This window comes from Budorcas taxicolor, chromosome 21 (genome assembly GCF_023091745.1).
Source record: "Budorcas taxicolor isolate Tak-1 chromosome 21, Takin1.1, whole genome shotgun sequence".
NCBI lineage: Eukaryota > Metazoa > Chordata > Mammalia > Artiodactyla > Bovidae > Budorcas > Budorcas taxicolor.
In genome coordinates, this window is record NC_068930.1 from 47,651,970 (window position 1) to 47,666,927 (window position 14,958).

A 14,958-nucleotide genomic window follows, 5' to 3' on the forward strand; every position below is an offset into this window, starting at 1 on the left:
CCTCTATGTGTGACATTTTCAAAGCTTTTGCATTGGCAGGAGATACAAGGACAAGAGACTGGGGACCAGTTGGAATAGGAGAGAGCTTTATTACTGAGACATGAAGTGAGGAACAATGCTGGAGTGTGAGGTGAGGGGAATACCTTGACACAGCATCATACAAAAGAGGGGTCTTGTACTTTGTATAGCCACATGTTTGTAAATCCGTGTATATGGAGTTTTCTGTTTTCATGAAATTGACAGGAAAGACATGGATCTTAGGAAAGAGCGTATGATGTCCCTAAATATACAGTGGAGAAAACTAAGAGGGAGGGAGGCTGCTCTGAAATAATGAGCCTGTACTCCCAGCAGAATGAAAACTCCTCACAGGAGGAGAGAATGGATGGAAGACGTGATGGTTTGATCTTAGATGTGCTTGGCACCTTGTCCTGTAGAAATACACTCCTAAGCTTAGGTTGTAGATCATTATTTGTCTGACCAGCATCCAGGAGAACTTGTTCCAAAGTTGAAATCCTTATTGACTGGAATGGGTCTCCACACCATGGAACATCATTTTTGTAGATTCAGATTATAATAAAATACTGAATTAAAAATATGATACATATTGTTCAGCTTTACCTAAACTCTGCACAGTGGTGTACCTTCTTTTGAGGATTTTCCATCTTTCTGTGTCTCATGGCTGTTACTTGCTTCTTTATCTCAGGGTATAAACATCCTCAAGTCACTTAAAAAAAATTTCTTTCCCATGGGCATTTCCAACTTCTCTTCCTTGCCAAGATTTCCTCCCTTATTCTCCTTCCTTTCACTTCCAAATTTCTAGCAAAGGAATTTAAAGTATAGAACTCAGGGTTCTCGCCTCTCATTACTCCTCAGTTGACAGCAGCGTCCCCACCTCGGTGCTGTCTTGTGATATCCGATGTACTCGGTGAGCATCTCCTTCAGATGTTCTGGTCTTGTTCTTTGTAAACACCACCATCTCTTTATCTCCCTGCTGCCCCTCTGGGTGTTCGTTCTCAGGCTGTGTGCTTTTCCCCTTGCTCTCTATAAAGGCAGGTGCTCCCCACACCGGCCCCCCGCCCTCCCTCATTCTGCCCCACCCCAGCTTCTCTGCCCATCTGTACGACTTGCCACCAAGACTGCATCTCTGCCACCCCTGAGCCCAGAGCCTTGAGTCTACTGGACACCTCATCTCAATGGGCCTGCCCTAAAGACACCTCCAGTTCAGGATCTCATGTTCTAGTATGTCCTAGCACAGGGAATGAGTGAACCATCTATACTGTTTGCCAACCCAAACAACTGGAATTCATGCCTGATTCTTCTTTTCCCCTAAATAGTCAGTTACAGTGCTCTCTCAATCCTACCTCCTAAGTACCTTCAGAACCGAACTCCTCTCTAATCTTTCTATCTTATTTACTAGGGTTAACTCATCTTCATCTCTTCCCTGAGCTGTGTGTGTATGCTCAGTCATGTCCAACTCCTTGTGACCCCATGGACTGTAGCCCGCCAGGCTCCTCTGTCCATGGGATTCTCCAGGTAGGAATACTGGAGTGAGTTACCATTCCCTCCTCCAGGGGATCTTCCTAACCCAGGGATCAAACCACGTTTCTTGTGTCTCGTGCATTGGCAGGCAAGTTCTTTACCACTAGCGCCACCTGGGAAACCCCATCTCTTGCCTTGACTATGAAATAGCAAGTCTATTCATCTTCCCTCCAAACACAATTCTACCCCATGCCCCTCTGCCCTGTCGACATAACACATTCTAGTGCTCAACTCCAACCCCTGTAGGAGTCTGTAAATGCATCCCAGTTACTCTGTGTGAACTAGAATCTCCTCTGCAGTGCTCGTGACGTAGCCTGCCGAGGTGCCCTGAAATTCCCTTCCCTGCAGGTGTAGTGAACTCACCTGGCCTGCTGGCCTTGTGCCACTGGGCATGCTCTCTGCCCGCCTCCACCGCTAACCCCTGACTTGTTTGCCTGGAGCATTACTACTCATTTCTAGCCGAAACATTCTCTTCTCTTTTACCTCTTTGACTTTCACTGAAGTGAGATGCCCCCCTTTCCTGACACCCTCCAAGTAAACCATTATTTTGCTACACTTGCTGTTTTCCTTTCCCACTCTCTCAGTTCCTGGAGGACGTTGGCTCTCTGCCCTTTCCTGAACCCGAGAAGCTCCTCCCATCTCAGGGCCTTTCCGCTTTCTCTTGCCTTCACCTGTACATCACATCACCCTTCACCTTCTTGGTATCTCCCGTCAGACAGATCTTGGAGAGGTGTTTGCCCTGGTTTTCCTTTATTGTACAGAAAGACCTGTTGCTTCTTGCCCCTGCCCCATTTTGACCGCGTTGAGATGTGTGTGCACTGTTGCTGTTGTCGCGGTTGTTGACTTCCCCACTGGGATGTCAGCTCCATGAAGGCCTTTTTGTCTGTGTTGTTCCCTCTTCTATGACTTAGCACTAAAAGAGGACCTGGCACTTAGTAGGCCATCAGTGGATATTTAGATGAGCAATTGTATTCAACTAGCTTAATACTAGGCAGTATTAGTAAATACTAAGTATTTACTCTTAAATAGTCAGCAGAGATTTATTAAAAAGAATAAGCATAGAGTAAGCATTTGAACATGATTAAATAAATTCCCAGGCCTGAACTTGCTAAGAAGAGACCAGAGGCTTCCTGGAAAACAGAAGCAAGACAGCTGGAAGACAAACAAAAATGACTGGCTAGTGGCAAAGTCCGTTCTCATCAGAATGCTGGTTCAGTTATTCAGTTCAGATTTTTGGCAAGTGATGCAGATTCTTTTTCAGAAAACGTTGATTGATTGCACAGTTGTACCCACTTCATTTGCAAACCTTCATTATCTCTTTTTCCTTTCCTCCCTCTGTCTGCATTTAGAAGGGGAGGAGCAGTGTATAATTCCACAAAGCAATTTTTGTGAATAAACCAACTAACTGGCTGCTGCTTTCAGACTCAGAGTTCCGCACAGAATACAAGTGTCTGCTTTAGCTCTGTGTTCTCTGACTGAGTCTCCTTGCATTCATTCATTTGGGTGTTCATTTGATTACTTACTCATTCAAGGAATCATTTGCTCAGTCCCACTAAGTGCCAGGCTGGTACAGGCTGTATGTGGGTGCCTGGCTCTTGTCTAAAGCAAGAATTCTTGACATGAGGTCTATGGATGGGTGTCAGAGGCTCTCTGGAATTTTTATAATTGTATACACAAAAGCTTTGTGTTTAAATATTGCCTTAGGAAGACAGTTTGCTTAAACATGTCTGTTATTCAAAGAAAGAAACATGTTAAGAACCTCTGACAAATAGAGGCTTGAGCTAAGTCATGGATCTAAATAATAGGTCTTCAAATTAGGTTTTTTCCCTCCTTGATATGTTTCATGGTGGTGATGAGTGTGAAAGTATATGCTTGTGTGTGTTCTTAATTTTAGGCCTGACAATCTTGTCAGCTTGTTTACTAATCTCTAAACTCCAAATAGTGTTCATTTTTCTTATATAGTTTCTAACTCTCTGTAAATCATAGCCTCTGTAGGTCCCCATGAGGCAGATGGCAGTGGTGATGAAAACCTTGATCTAACATAAGCAAGACCTAGTTCCCACTCAGTTACCATTGATAATTGTGTGGGCTTTTGTTTGTATGTAATCAGAGAAGATGGTGAGGTTGTAAGAGGTGATTTTGGTTTCCAGTGTTGGTAGCTCTATACGTTTACCTAATCAAGTTATGTTGGAAGCATTCAGCATCTTAAAATGAATGCCAATTACTGCTAGAATAGTACATGAGTGAATCTTCAAGAGAAAATTCAGTGGGCAGTTGCTGACACTCAGTGAATTGCTGGCTCTTTGCCCAAGTATGTGTGAAATGTTTGTACTGGTTTGAGGCCCTGATTGCACTTGGCTCACAGGGTTTGTGGTGACACTGTAGATTTTATATCACGCTGCAGGAAAGACAGAAACTAGGTAAAGCATATAGGGGACCAAATATTTCTAATAGTTTGGTAAATAATTCCTAAGAAGTGGGCATATTTAAGAAAAATAGTGTTTCTGTAAAAATTGGGATACAGATGGTGATCTAGAAAAGTCATCTTTGACTAGGCCTCCACTTTTCATGACAAGGAGGAAGAGCTGACATGTGCTGAGCACCTCCCATGGGCTAGAATTCTAGACTGTTCATTTATTCACAAATATATATTGTGTACCTTCTGTGTTCTGGGCCCTAATCTAACTGTTAGGGTTTCAGCAGTGCACAAAACAATTCCTCCAGCTTAGGAAGGGAACAATGTGAGTGGAGAAGAAAAAGTGTTAAGTGAAAGTATTAGTTGCTCAGTCATGTCCAACTCTTTGTGACTCCGTGGACTGTAGCCCACCAGGCTCCTCTGTCCATGGGATTCTCCAGGCAAAAATACTGGTGTGGATAGCCATCCCATTCCTCAGGGGATCTTCCCAACCCAAGGATCAAAGCTGGGTCTCCTGCACTGCAGGCGGTTTCTTTACCGACTGAGCCACTGGGGACGTCCTTAATTGAGAAGAGAGGCAACACGCAAACAAGTTTTAGGAGGGAAATAAAAGCAGAGTGGGGGGTGTCACGTGTCCTCACAGCATCTCCCCTTGACACAATGAGACACTGAGGTCCCCAGAGCCTAATGTGTCCATGACCACCCAGCTAATAGAGATAAATGGAGAATTTCATACTCGGTCAGCCTGACTCCAGAACCCAAATCCTTTCCTCTGTGTGCAGCTATTTCCCAATAACGTGAGTCCTTCCATTGAACTCCGGCAAGCGGAGGGCAGAGAGCACCTTGGGGAGGAATCTGATGGCCTCAGTAAGAGACCTGTGGCAGGAAGATCCCCATCGGAGCTCTGAGGTGATGGGACAATCCATTTGGTAACCGATTGCCTCACGCAGTACCCGGTTGACTGCTGTGGTGTCGGCGTGCACTTCAGGAACTTTGACACAGGCAGAGCAAGTGGTTGAATGGTAAAGTTTGGGTTTTCAGACAGAGCTGAGTGAACCTTGATCCTCCTGGATGTAGTTGTGTGACTGTTAAGCTATAATGTTGAGCCCCAGGAAGCTGTGGTAAAAGTGTGGCACCCAGATGTGCAAGTGCCTTTATGAGTGTGACAGTCCATTGGGATTGCAGCTTGAGAGAAAGCTGGCTGGAGCTGGCCGGATGGTGAGCCTGGAACCTTGCATGTGTAGCTAGGCAAAGGTGAAGTTGTTCTGGCCTCCATGTCCAGCCAGTGGATCCCAGGGTCCTGACTGCTACAGTTCACTGTCTATGTGACCTCACTCTCCACTCACAGTTCTGGCATGCCCCTATACTGAAGCCGCTGCTCTCCCCGACCCAATCCAGAGTTGAGAGTTGAGAGTCACACATTCATTGGATTTTATTTATTTGCTTATGTATATGTCTTCACACTAGACTCTGGTCACCTGGAGGGTCAGGATGGTGCTTTCATTTTTATATCCACTGACATGGTACCCAGCTAAAAGTAGAGACTCAACACAGATTTCACATGGAGGCTTTTAGCTTTCTTCTGCTGACATATTAAGAAAGCATTCAGAAATGGAAATGGGAACCTGGCTTATATCACTAGCTCCTAGGTCTATGAGGTTAATATCTTCCATATTTTAAGTGTTCACTAAGTTTTTCATAAATAAATGTATTGCCATGGTCTGAAATGGTTGAGCTCTGGAAATCAGTCAGTGACTTTTTCAGTAGCAGGTGCTGTTATAATTGTAGCATCATGTCCTTTGTGTCAACAGCCCACTATTTCATGGAACTATTTATTTTTTACTGTTCTTTGTCAGAAAGTCTCTAAACACACCACTAAGCATTGATGGGGTCCAAGAGTGAGCTAGCATGTGAGAGAATGTGAATATGAATGTATGAGTGGATGAACAGGAGAGAGAGAAGGGGAAAGGGCAGAGACACTGCCTTCTTTCTATCTCAGAGACACAAGCTGCTTCCTACAGAGCCAGTTTTTCCTAGCCTCCCCCTGCCATATTAGTGGCCTTGGAAAGCCCGAAGGATGGATGGAGCATTAGAATGGAAGTAATAAGGTTGTGCTTGACTTCCTCAGCATTTGTAGCAGATGTTACAGTTGTCATAACATGAAGCTTTGGGATCAGACTTGGGGGGGGGGGGGGGGGGAATCAAGATAACAGATGTGAACTTTTTCCTTTTACCACTAAGTGTAGGTGGGGATAGTGGTAAAGAACCCACCTGCCAATGCAGGAGACGTAAGAGATGCGGTTTGCAATCCCTGGGTCGGGAAGATCCCCTGGAGGAGGAAATGGCAACCCACTTCACTATTCTTGCCTGGAGAATTCCATGGAAGAGGAGCCTGACGGGCTATAATCCATGGGGTTGCAAACAGTCAGACACGACAGAAGCGACCTCGCATGCACACATGCTGACTGACACCATACCAATTCAATGATAATCTCTAGCTCCTTCCTACTGGGCAAAGTCATGCCACTAACAGTGTGTGTGTCATTGAGGTCAGAAGGGCTGACAGTCTTACAATGGCACTCAACTGAAAAAGGCTTTTAAGACATTTTGCAAAATGAAAGTACAATAATCCTTTTTTTTTTTTTTCCAGCCTCTATTGAGGGAGCATACCAAACCTAACCCCCATTAAAAATTTCAACTTCTCAAAAACAGTTTTTCGCATAGTATTGGGGGAGGTCATTTCTACCAATTAAAGGACAAGTATCCAACTTAGTGTAGTTTGTGTCCTCTCTAATTTTCCCTTTGAAAGCTGTGGTCGGCGAGTACTCGGTCCTTCATGACTTCATGGGGTAGGTGATTGGTAGAAGAAGGTTATCATAGGAAGAAGAGAAACAAGAACAACAGTAACAAGAAAAGAAGCAGCTCAGAAGCAGAGCTTCAGATGGTGTTCGGGCAGAGCACCTGCCCACCTTAGGCACGTGTTCCAGCTTGGAGCCTGGGCTGGTGTCTACAATGCCACTCCCTGCGGCCCACTGGGCCCTCCTATCACACAAGACTGCCTCACTCAGTGAACTCTGTTGGTCATCTCTGTGTTCTCAGGGCCCAGCAATGTGCCTGCCTCATGGTGAGGCTCAGTAACTGTTTGCTGCTGTAGCCCTGAAGCCAGAATGAATTAGTTGATGACTTTTGCTGAGCTCACTTTAGATAAAAATCAAGACCCTCTGCCACTCAGACATTCTCCTGTTCTATAGTTTCTGTTCTTAAGTCACTTTGTAACTGCCTCACCCTTCAAACTTTTCCAAATTGAGAGGGAGTGCAATTGATGATACCCTATATCTCTGCTGGAAATCCAAAGACAAGAATTAGTCATAATCTATTTTTTTAAATTTTGTAAATACAAAGAGGAAATTCTCATTTTCTTCACTGTATAAAGGGAATTAAATAGTTTAAGCTCTGCATCCAAAGCAAGCCCTTGCAGCATCACTTTGTTAAAGTCAAAAAATGCATTCAGAAAAGCCTTGGAGTTGTGGTTGGATTTCAAGTCCTGTAAAAGTGACTGTTTTTTATATACATTGTTATGAGAATGCTTAAGAAAGTTAAACTGAAATGATTGTTGCCTACTGTTGTTAGAGAGTCCTGTTTGAATTTGCAACAATTACTTTGCAGAATCAAGAAATAAAGCATACCCTCATCTGCTCCTTCAATCCTGCCCTTATACCTCCATGCATTTCTTGAAGATTCCCCTGAGGTACCCCACTCACCAACCTTCAGCCTAGGCTGTGGCTCATGCCTGTATTTTCCTGAGGTTTCTGACCTCAAAGATGTTGACTATCAGCACTTCATCATCACCTCTAGTGCTATCGCTCCAAACAGCAGCTTACCCCATTGCCTTAAGAATGTCCTTGTCAAGCAGAAGTTTGGGTCCTCTCAAAAAGTGTGTTGATCAACTTCTATGTAACCCATGTAAGGCACCTATAATAGGTCCTGTAGTAACGTCCAGATTGTCAGAACACAGATATTTTCCTCTTTCCCTGCCTACAGATGAAGAAACACCTGCTTTGATAACTCTCATTTCCTTCAAAGGAAAAGCAAGGCAAGTGGGCAAAATGACTCTTTAAAATGAAAACTTCATACTGAAAAGAAGTCCTTGTAATTCATACAAGAAACATTTTTAAGACTTATAAAAGTAACACTTGGGTGCCGTTTCACTTTTAGGCAGTTTACCATTTTGATGAAGAAAAGTTTCGTAAAGAAAGTGTTCAAAAATATGTGAATGCTGTATAAGTTCTTCAGAAGATAGGAAGTGCATGATAAACACATCCGTGTTTAAACAGATCAGTGTTTTGTGTAGTTCCCCTTAGTTTGTACTAGTTGTAGCCATACAGATAGGCTTTTTTTGATAAAAGGAGACACGATTCGATTCCTTCTTCTTAAATCCAGCCATTCATTTGTAAATATTAATACTCTCACAGTCTTATCACCCTTAATGCTTTTCCTGAATATATTCAATGCATCTTTAAATTGTGGGAGAAATTTAAATGTGTTGCATCAAAGAATTTTTGAATCAGCATAAGACTTCTTAGAGTTTCAGTTATTTTAATAGATGAAATACCTTTTTTGTCTAAATTGGTAATATAATGTGTTGATATGCTTGAGATATGAATTATAAAAATGTATTTTTTAGAACATTCTGGATATGAATTTAAAAATAAACCCATACTACACTGTTTTTGAATATGGGAGGGTTTTTTTTTTTCTTATTATTTAATGTTAACCTACCATTCAAATGCCAGATCAACAATACCTGTCCCTGTTTCTTTTTTGCTGGTTCTCAGTTATCCTGTATTTTAAGGGGCAAAAAACTTATCTTGGTGAAAGTACATTGAAAAGTGTTGTCATTCTCTGTTTTCAGACATTCGCTTCATGTAGTGTGTGGAAACTCCACACATCAGGCTTTTGGCAACAGTTTCAATTTTAGTCCTGCTGTTTGGGTTAATCAGGTACCTACCACTGGTTATTCCAGGGCATCCTCCACATCGCAACCTGAAATTCCACCAGTGTTTAGGGCATGCACGAACAGTGAGGAATTTAGTGTTGAAAGGGTACAAACTGTGCATTTGGGCAGTAGATGGAGCGGTAAGAATAAGTGTCAATAAAAGCATATCAATGTTTATTTTTATAGGGAGACACACATACACATATACACAACTATATCCTTCATAAACTTCTGAGACTTCTGAGAAAACCCTCCGTGGCTTCATCTGCCCTACAGTGAGGGAGGCTAATTGACATTCCTCAAGGGAAATCCCTTTTCTTCTTTTTGGTAGTCATGGGAAGACTCATTAAGCATTCTGTACTCTTTTCGTTCCCAGACTCCGACTTTGCTTAGCCCAAGTGCTAAAGCCCAGGGAGTGACGTCCGGGATTTCCTTTAGTCCTCTCTTCCCCCAAGCTCAGTGTAGGAACAGTCTTGCCCCATACACAACAGATTCTGAGGGTACCCACCAAACTTGCCTCGGTGGATGACTCCACTCTTGAAATACCACCTGCAGAATGTTAAGGCTACATTCACTCATCCTGCCGCTCGGCTCCCCGTGGAGGGACAGTTGGATGAGAAAATAGCCCCAAAATGGTATTCCCTATCTGCTAATGACAACGTTTCCCAAATCAAACAATTTCTTGGCAACCCTGCCTCCCAGTGCCATCCTCTTCTTCATTTTTGAGTGTCTTTTTCAAGAGATCCCTGAAATAATGCGCCCCTTCTCTCTTGCTGCCTGTGGTTTCCCTTCCCAGTGTGAACTGTGCAGGGAGGGGCTGGGGCAGCTCCAGCGGCTCTGGAAGCGGGGGCAGGGAGGGTAAGGGGGAAAAGGGCAACGCAGGACGCAAGGCAAGAAAGGCTCATGACTTTTCCGCTGTTCATTACGTGTGTCCACTGAGCTGGCCTGCTTCTGTTTTCTAATGGGTTCTTCAATGGCAAGCTGACCTTTTGTCTGAATAGGTCAAACTCCCACTGAGCAATAATCCTCAGCCTTCTTGGCGTCTGTGCGTCCCTGAAGGTGACGGGCACTGGTTAGGAACATGACTGGGAGTGTGTGGTGTATTTCCCCAAAGAGGGATTGTCTTTTATTGCACTTAATTAATTCTCAAAGACTACCTCACAAGGTTATGTGGAAGAGTCTAGGTTATTTTTTGCTGACACCATTGAGGGACAAAACGAATTTTTCAGATACATGCTTCAGATTGGGGTTTTCTTCTGTCTGTCTGTCTTTTTTTTTCTTCCATTTTTTAATGAGAGAAAGGCCAAATGTGCAATCCTAATGATTCATCATATCATTTTATGTTTCTGAGACAATCAGAATTTCTTCAGTCAATTTTAAAAAATCTTTCTCCCTATACATTGCTTCCATTTAAAGTCTCTTAAAACTCTAGGTGTTTTATCTGTAACCCTTGAGAAACATGAGATGATCGTGTTGTTCTCTTGATCATGTTATGCTGGGCCTAGGTTTGTTTTGAATTGCTTAAAATTTTCCGATGGAATGTTTATGAGGTTTATGAGTTACCCTACAGTGGCTAGCAAGTTTCAGCATCACATAGGTACTCAGTAATTTCTGAATTGAATTTGAATTACTGTGGCTTTTTTTTTATTTTACCAGTTTATATAACCTGTTCAAATTATATAATTCTCATCACTGTCAGTGACTGAGACATAGTCCTCACAGATATAGGATTACAGGTTCCATTTATTTAGCAATGTGCTATGCATTTTTTGGTTGATTTATTATTCTTTACATTTCAAAGCATTGTCTTTTAATTGAACAGACAAATGACTGAAGTGTCTGCAGATTAAACATTAACCTGTATAGCAATACCAAGTATGCAGTGTGGGGGGGCTACCAAATGGTTTTAAAAACTGGCCACTTCCAAAACACAGCAGTCTGAGAGAACTTCATAATCAGTGTATTACTTTTCTGAGAATGATGACCCTCACTGAGGAAGTGCCTCTTTAGTTTTTCTTTAGGCATAAATGATACTCCATAAACACAATGAGAGTAACATAGAGGAACAAAATAACTGTGTTTGTATTGTTCCTCAGTTATCAGATTATTATCTCACTACTCAAAATCCCAAATGTGGTGGGATGAAAAACACAAGATAAAAAGTACACATTTAACATCTATTCAGTTACCAATAAGGCTTCAAGTCAGAGCTGGGCTTCTACCTGGGGCATAATGGGTTCCTGTTTAACATATTTATGTTGGTTGTAAAATTAGGAACTGTCATTACAGCCCCACATCACCTGCATAAGTGCCAAACATATAAATCAAGAGAAGTTCTAGTGTAATAAAAATGCCATGGAAGGGAAAAGCATGAAACCACTTACAAGATTCTTGTGTGTTATGCTAGCATGTACTAGAATGCACACTCGGGTTTCTATAGAGGATCCGAAGAACAAAGGAAACTAACCAGGCAGGTGTAGGACTCAGGGACAGAAGACCTGATGGAGGCATGTGGGATCCCCAGACTGACTAATAAGCTTTTAAAATAAAATTCCTAATTATGTATGCATTTGCACCACTTACCTAAAGAACAGCTGAGCCCTAAGTTGAGGAAAGGCAAGAAAAGAATGGCCATCAATGGCCAGGCTTAAATTACCTCTGCAGGAACCCGGTAGAGTTCTGCAGTATAGTTCATGCTTCAGGAAGGTGGTTGTTATTGGAGCAAACTCCTGGGACCTTCTAGAGAATGAACAAGGTCCTCTCATTTCCTGTGATGTTTCAAGGTCCTCAATAGATTGGTGGCTGTTACTCTGCTGCCCCCCTCTTAATCCAGTTCTTTGGAGAATAGCATATGTTCTCTGAGATCAGTCCATTTTTTCTGTGAGTTACAGGGGTTTATTTTAAACCTCATTATTGGAAGTCCTGAAATGCCCCCAAATTTTAAACTATTAATAAAGAGCTTTCTGAATCCTAATTACTGCCTCAATAACAGAGTGGACACTTTTGAAGTTTTTCAACAACCCCTTCTGCCTCTCCAAAGCTCCCCTCCCCCCAACGATCTTTAAAAAAAAAGAGAGAGAACTGCAGATTTTATTCATGTGGGATCATTCACACCAAGCTACCATAATGTGCAATTAACACTCTAGAAACTGAAAACAGTATTCAGCAAGACAGCTGCATTATCAAAAATGCCAAAGGAGTTTTGAAGGGAGTAATGTGCATGTTAGAATAGGAAATTAATCAGAAATGCACACACACCCAGGAATACTGTCTTAAGTACATCTTAATATTAAAATTTTAAAAATCTTATGTCTATACTTATGGTAATGATTAATCTTAGGGTAGAAGATTGATTTTTTCTATTTTAAGATTATTAGTTATGTGTTTTGCTTCTGAAGCAAATGAAGAAGTTAGAATAGTGATCTCTAACGTCCCTTCCAGCTGGAATATTCCTTGATAATAATCACTCTTCAATTATATTTTATAAATTTTCCCATTGGAAAAAAAATGCCCTTTTTATTTCCTCTTGCAAGTAATAGTGATACTTACCACTCATACTAGTTTCAAAGTGCCTTTCCGACATGGCAGACATTAGCTCACAATTGCAGGGGGGAACTGCCTACTTTTGCACAGCACAATAATCCTAAGTACACTTATATTATAATCCCTACTAAGGTATGGATCTAACTAACTGACTTAGTAATAACTGAGACATAACAGAATTATCCCACCAGCATTTTGCTGGTATTGTCTTGTCAACTAGCTGAAAGCATTTGGAGAAGAAAGAAAGTAGGGGGTTTAATTTTATTTTCAATTCATAGTGTCTAGATTTGAGGGAATCGAGGTTTGTCATACAATTTTTAAGAAAAGCAGGAAGAGGTGAGGGATGTATTTGTTTGAAATATGGAAAAGTTCTGAATATTTTCTTTCATAAATTGCTGGAAAGAAAATTAGGTTTTTATGTTTGAGGACTCTTTAAAACTGGAAAAATAGCTAGAACAGATTTCAAAGCAAATCATGACCCCGTGCATAAAAAAGAAAGAAATTGTGAAGCAATGACCCACAATTCTGGATCCCGTAAATATCATGCAGTAAGCCCTTCTGTTAAGGATCTGGAGGCTCTCTGGGTGTATGTGCCTGCAGACAACACATGCTAGGAACAGAAAGACTAACTATACCTTAGCAGAAGAACAGAAGTATTCAGATAAGGAAACAGTCACTGAGCTGAGAGGCACAGGCTAAACAAGCTTCCACCTGGGCTTCCTGCAGGTCCTGTAGGAATAGTTATACGTGAATGTTCAGTAAATATGAAATCCAGCCATCCTGAGATACTTAACACTAGCGCAAACAGTCACTAATGAGAATCTCCTAGCCAACATGTTGTGCTTATTAAATTATGATAAAGATATTGCATTAGAACATTTAAAAAATCCTGTTTGCTTTTTTCCTGGCCTAGAGGACATTAAATGTTCAGGTTTCTCTGGGAAGGAAAGGAAATATGTATTTGCTTTAAAAATAACAATACCTAAATTTTAAGAAAAGCAGCTTACTAACTTATTTTTTTTTAATGTGAACATTCCTATATTTTTTTGCTCCAGTATAGGGAAAACAGTCCAAAAAGAAAAACATTAAATCTGATTTTAATGTTTGTAGAAGTTGATATTCTACGATGAAAATTCAGCCTCAGCTCTGATTTGCTCAGGCAACTGAGAATCAGAGTTAAAACTGGCTTGTGATTCTCTTAGATCTTAGAGCTATAGTAGCTATCTAGTGATACAATTAAAGAGAAATGAAGCTGAAAGTGTGAATTGGAGCCCCCACTTAATTTCTTTCTTTCTTTCTTTTCTTTTCTTTTTTTTTCTTTAAGTTATAGGTGCACAACGAAGGAGAAGCCCCAGTGCACTGGCCATTGAAGTATTTGAAGCACATTTGGGAAGTCACATTTTACAGGTACCTTTAAATGAAAAAAGCTTGCTTACATTTTGCTAAGAAAAATCCACATGTTTAGTCTTTTTTATGAAAAAGCCTTTTATTGCAGCTATGGGTATGACTTGCTATTGTAGCTTGGAATTATGAAATTTTTATGAATTTATTTTTTTTCTTTCTAGAAAGCCATCCCTTGAGAGAATATTAATGAGAAAGGGAGGGCAAGTATTATTTGTGCTATAATAATTGAGATGAACGGCACTATTGAGTTGATGCACAATGTCTAGTAGCTGGCTGTTCCCAGAATGATTGTGTGTGCTGCATTTGTAAGTGAACATATGTGTGTGTCTTTGGAGCTATATTTTGTTTTTGGAAGAGCAAAGTTTTGTTGTGAAAGTATGTGACATTTTTATGTGTTGCCAAACTTCAGTTGTTCTTTGCTTAAGTTTGTATTCGTAAGTGCTTCCCACCCTAATGTTAGCTTTCCCAAAGTACCAGCTTTGTCAGGATGAGATGTTAAAGTATGTGTTTAAGTAAGAGGAGACGGATATTAATAATTGGATCTTTCCAGTGACTTTCATGAAAAATACGAGGGTGACTAGGCGTGGACCTGGAGTTATTTAGTCTTGGAAAAAATTTATCCCAAACTTAGCACCTCACTTATTCAGAACTTTTTCTGTTAAGATTTTGCAAATCCCTAACTTGACTCATCATTCTATATTGCCTCTGTTTCCAGGATAAGTGTTGCCATGGCCAAAGCTTTTATTTTTTATTTTGTACATGTAAGATTCATTTTTAACCTGGCATTGAAGAAACAGACATATTTGGGGTGTCTGGGCATCTTATTGGAAAAAGATGGTTGCTTTCCTTAGATAAGATCTGGGGTGAAAACAAAGCTAAACTATAAACTCCTGTCCATTCAGAGTAATTTTTTTTAAAAAAGGTCTCTATGGTGCTTTCATTTTCTAGATAGCCAAAGTGGTACTGAATCTAGCATGTAATTTCTGAAAATATATACCCTAAAAAAACTGCTTTCATCAGGTTGTCCATGGTCAAACCCCAGTGACTCTCCAAAATGGTT

General features: G+C 41.1%; 1 protein-coding gene across 1 annotated transcript in view; it reads left to right on the forward strand.

Moving 5' to 3' along the window:
* The window catches only part of NPAS3 (neuronal PAS domain protein 3), a 963,361-nt gene that overhangs the window by 455,426 nt on the left and 492,977 nt on the right, over positions 1-14,958 (forward strand). The window contains exon 4 of the mRNA XM_052659608.1: positions 13,825-13,901. Within this exon, the coding sequence (XP_052515568.1) occupies positions 13,825-13,901 (77 nt within the window). The remainder of the gene's footprint in view (positions 1-13,824; positions 13,902-14,958) is intronic.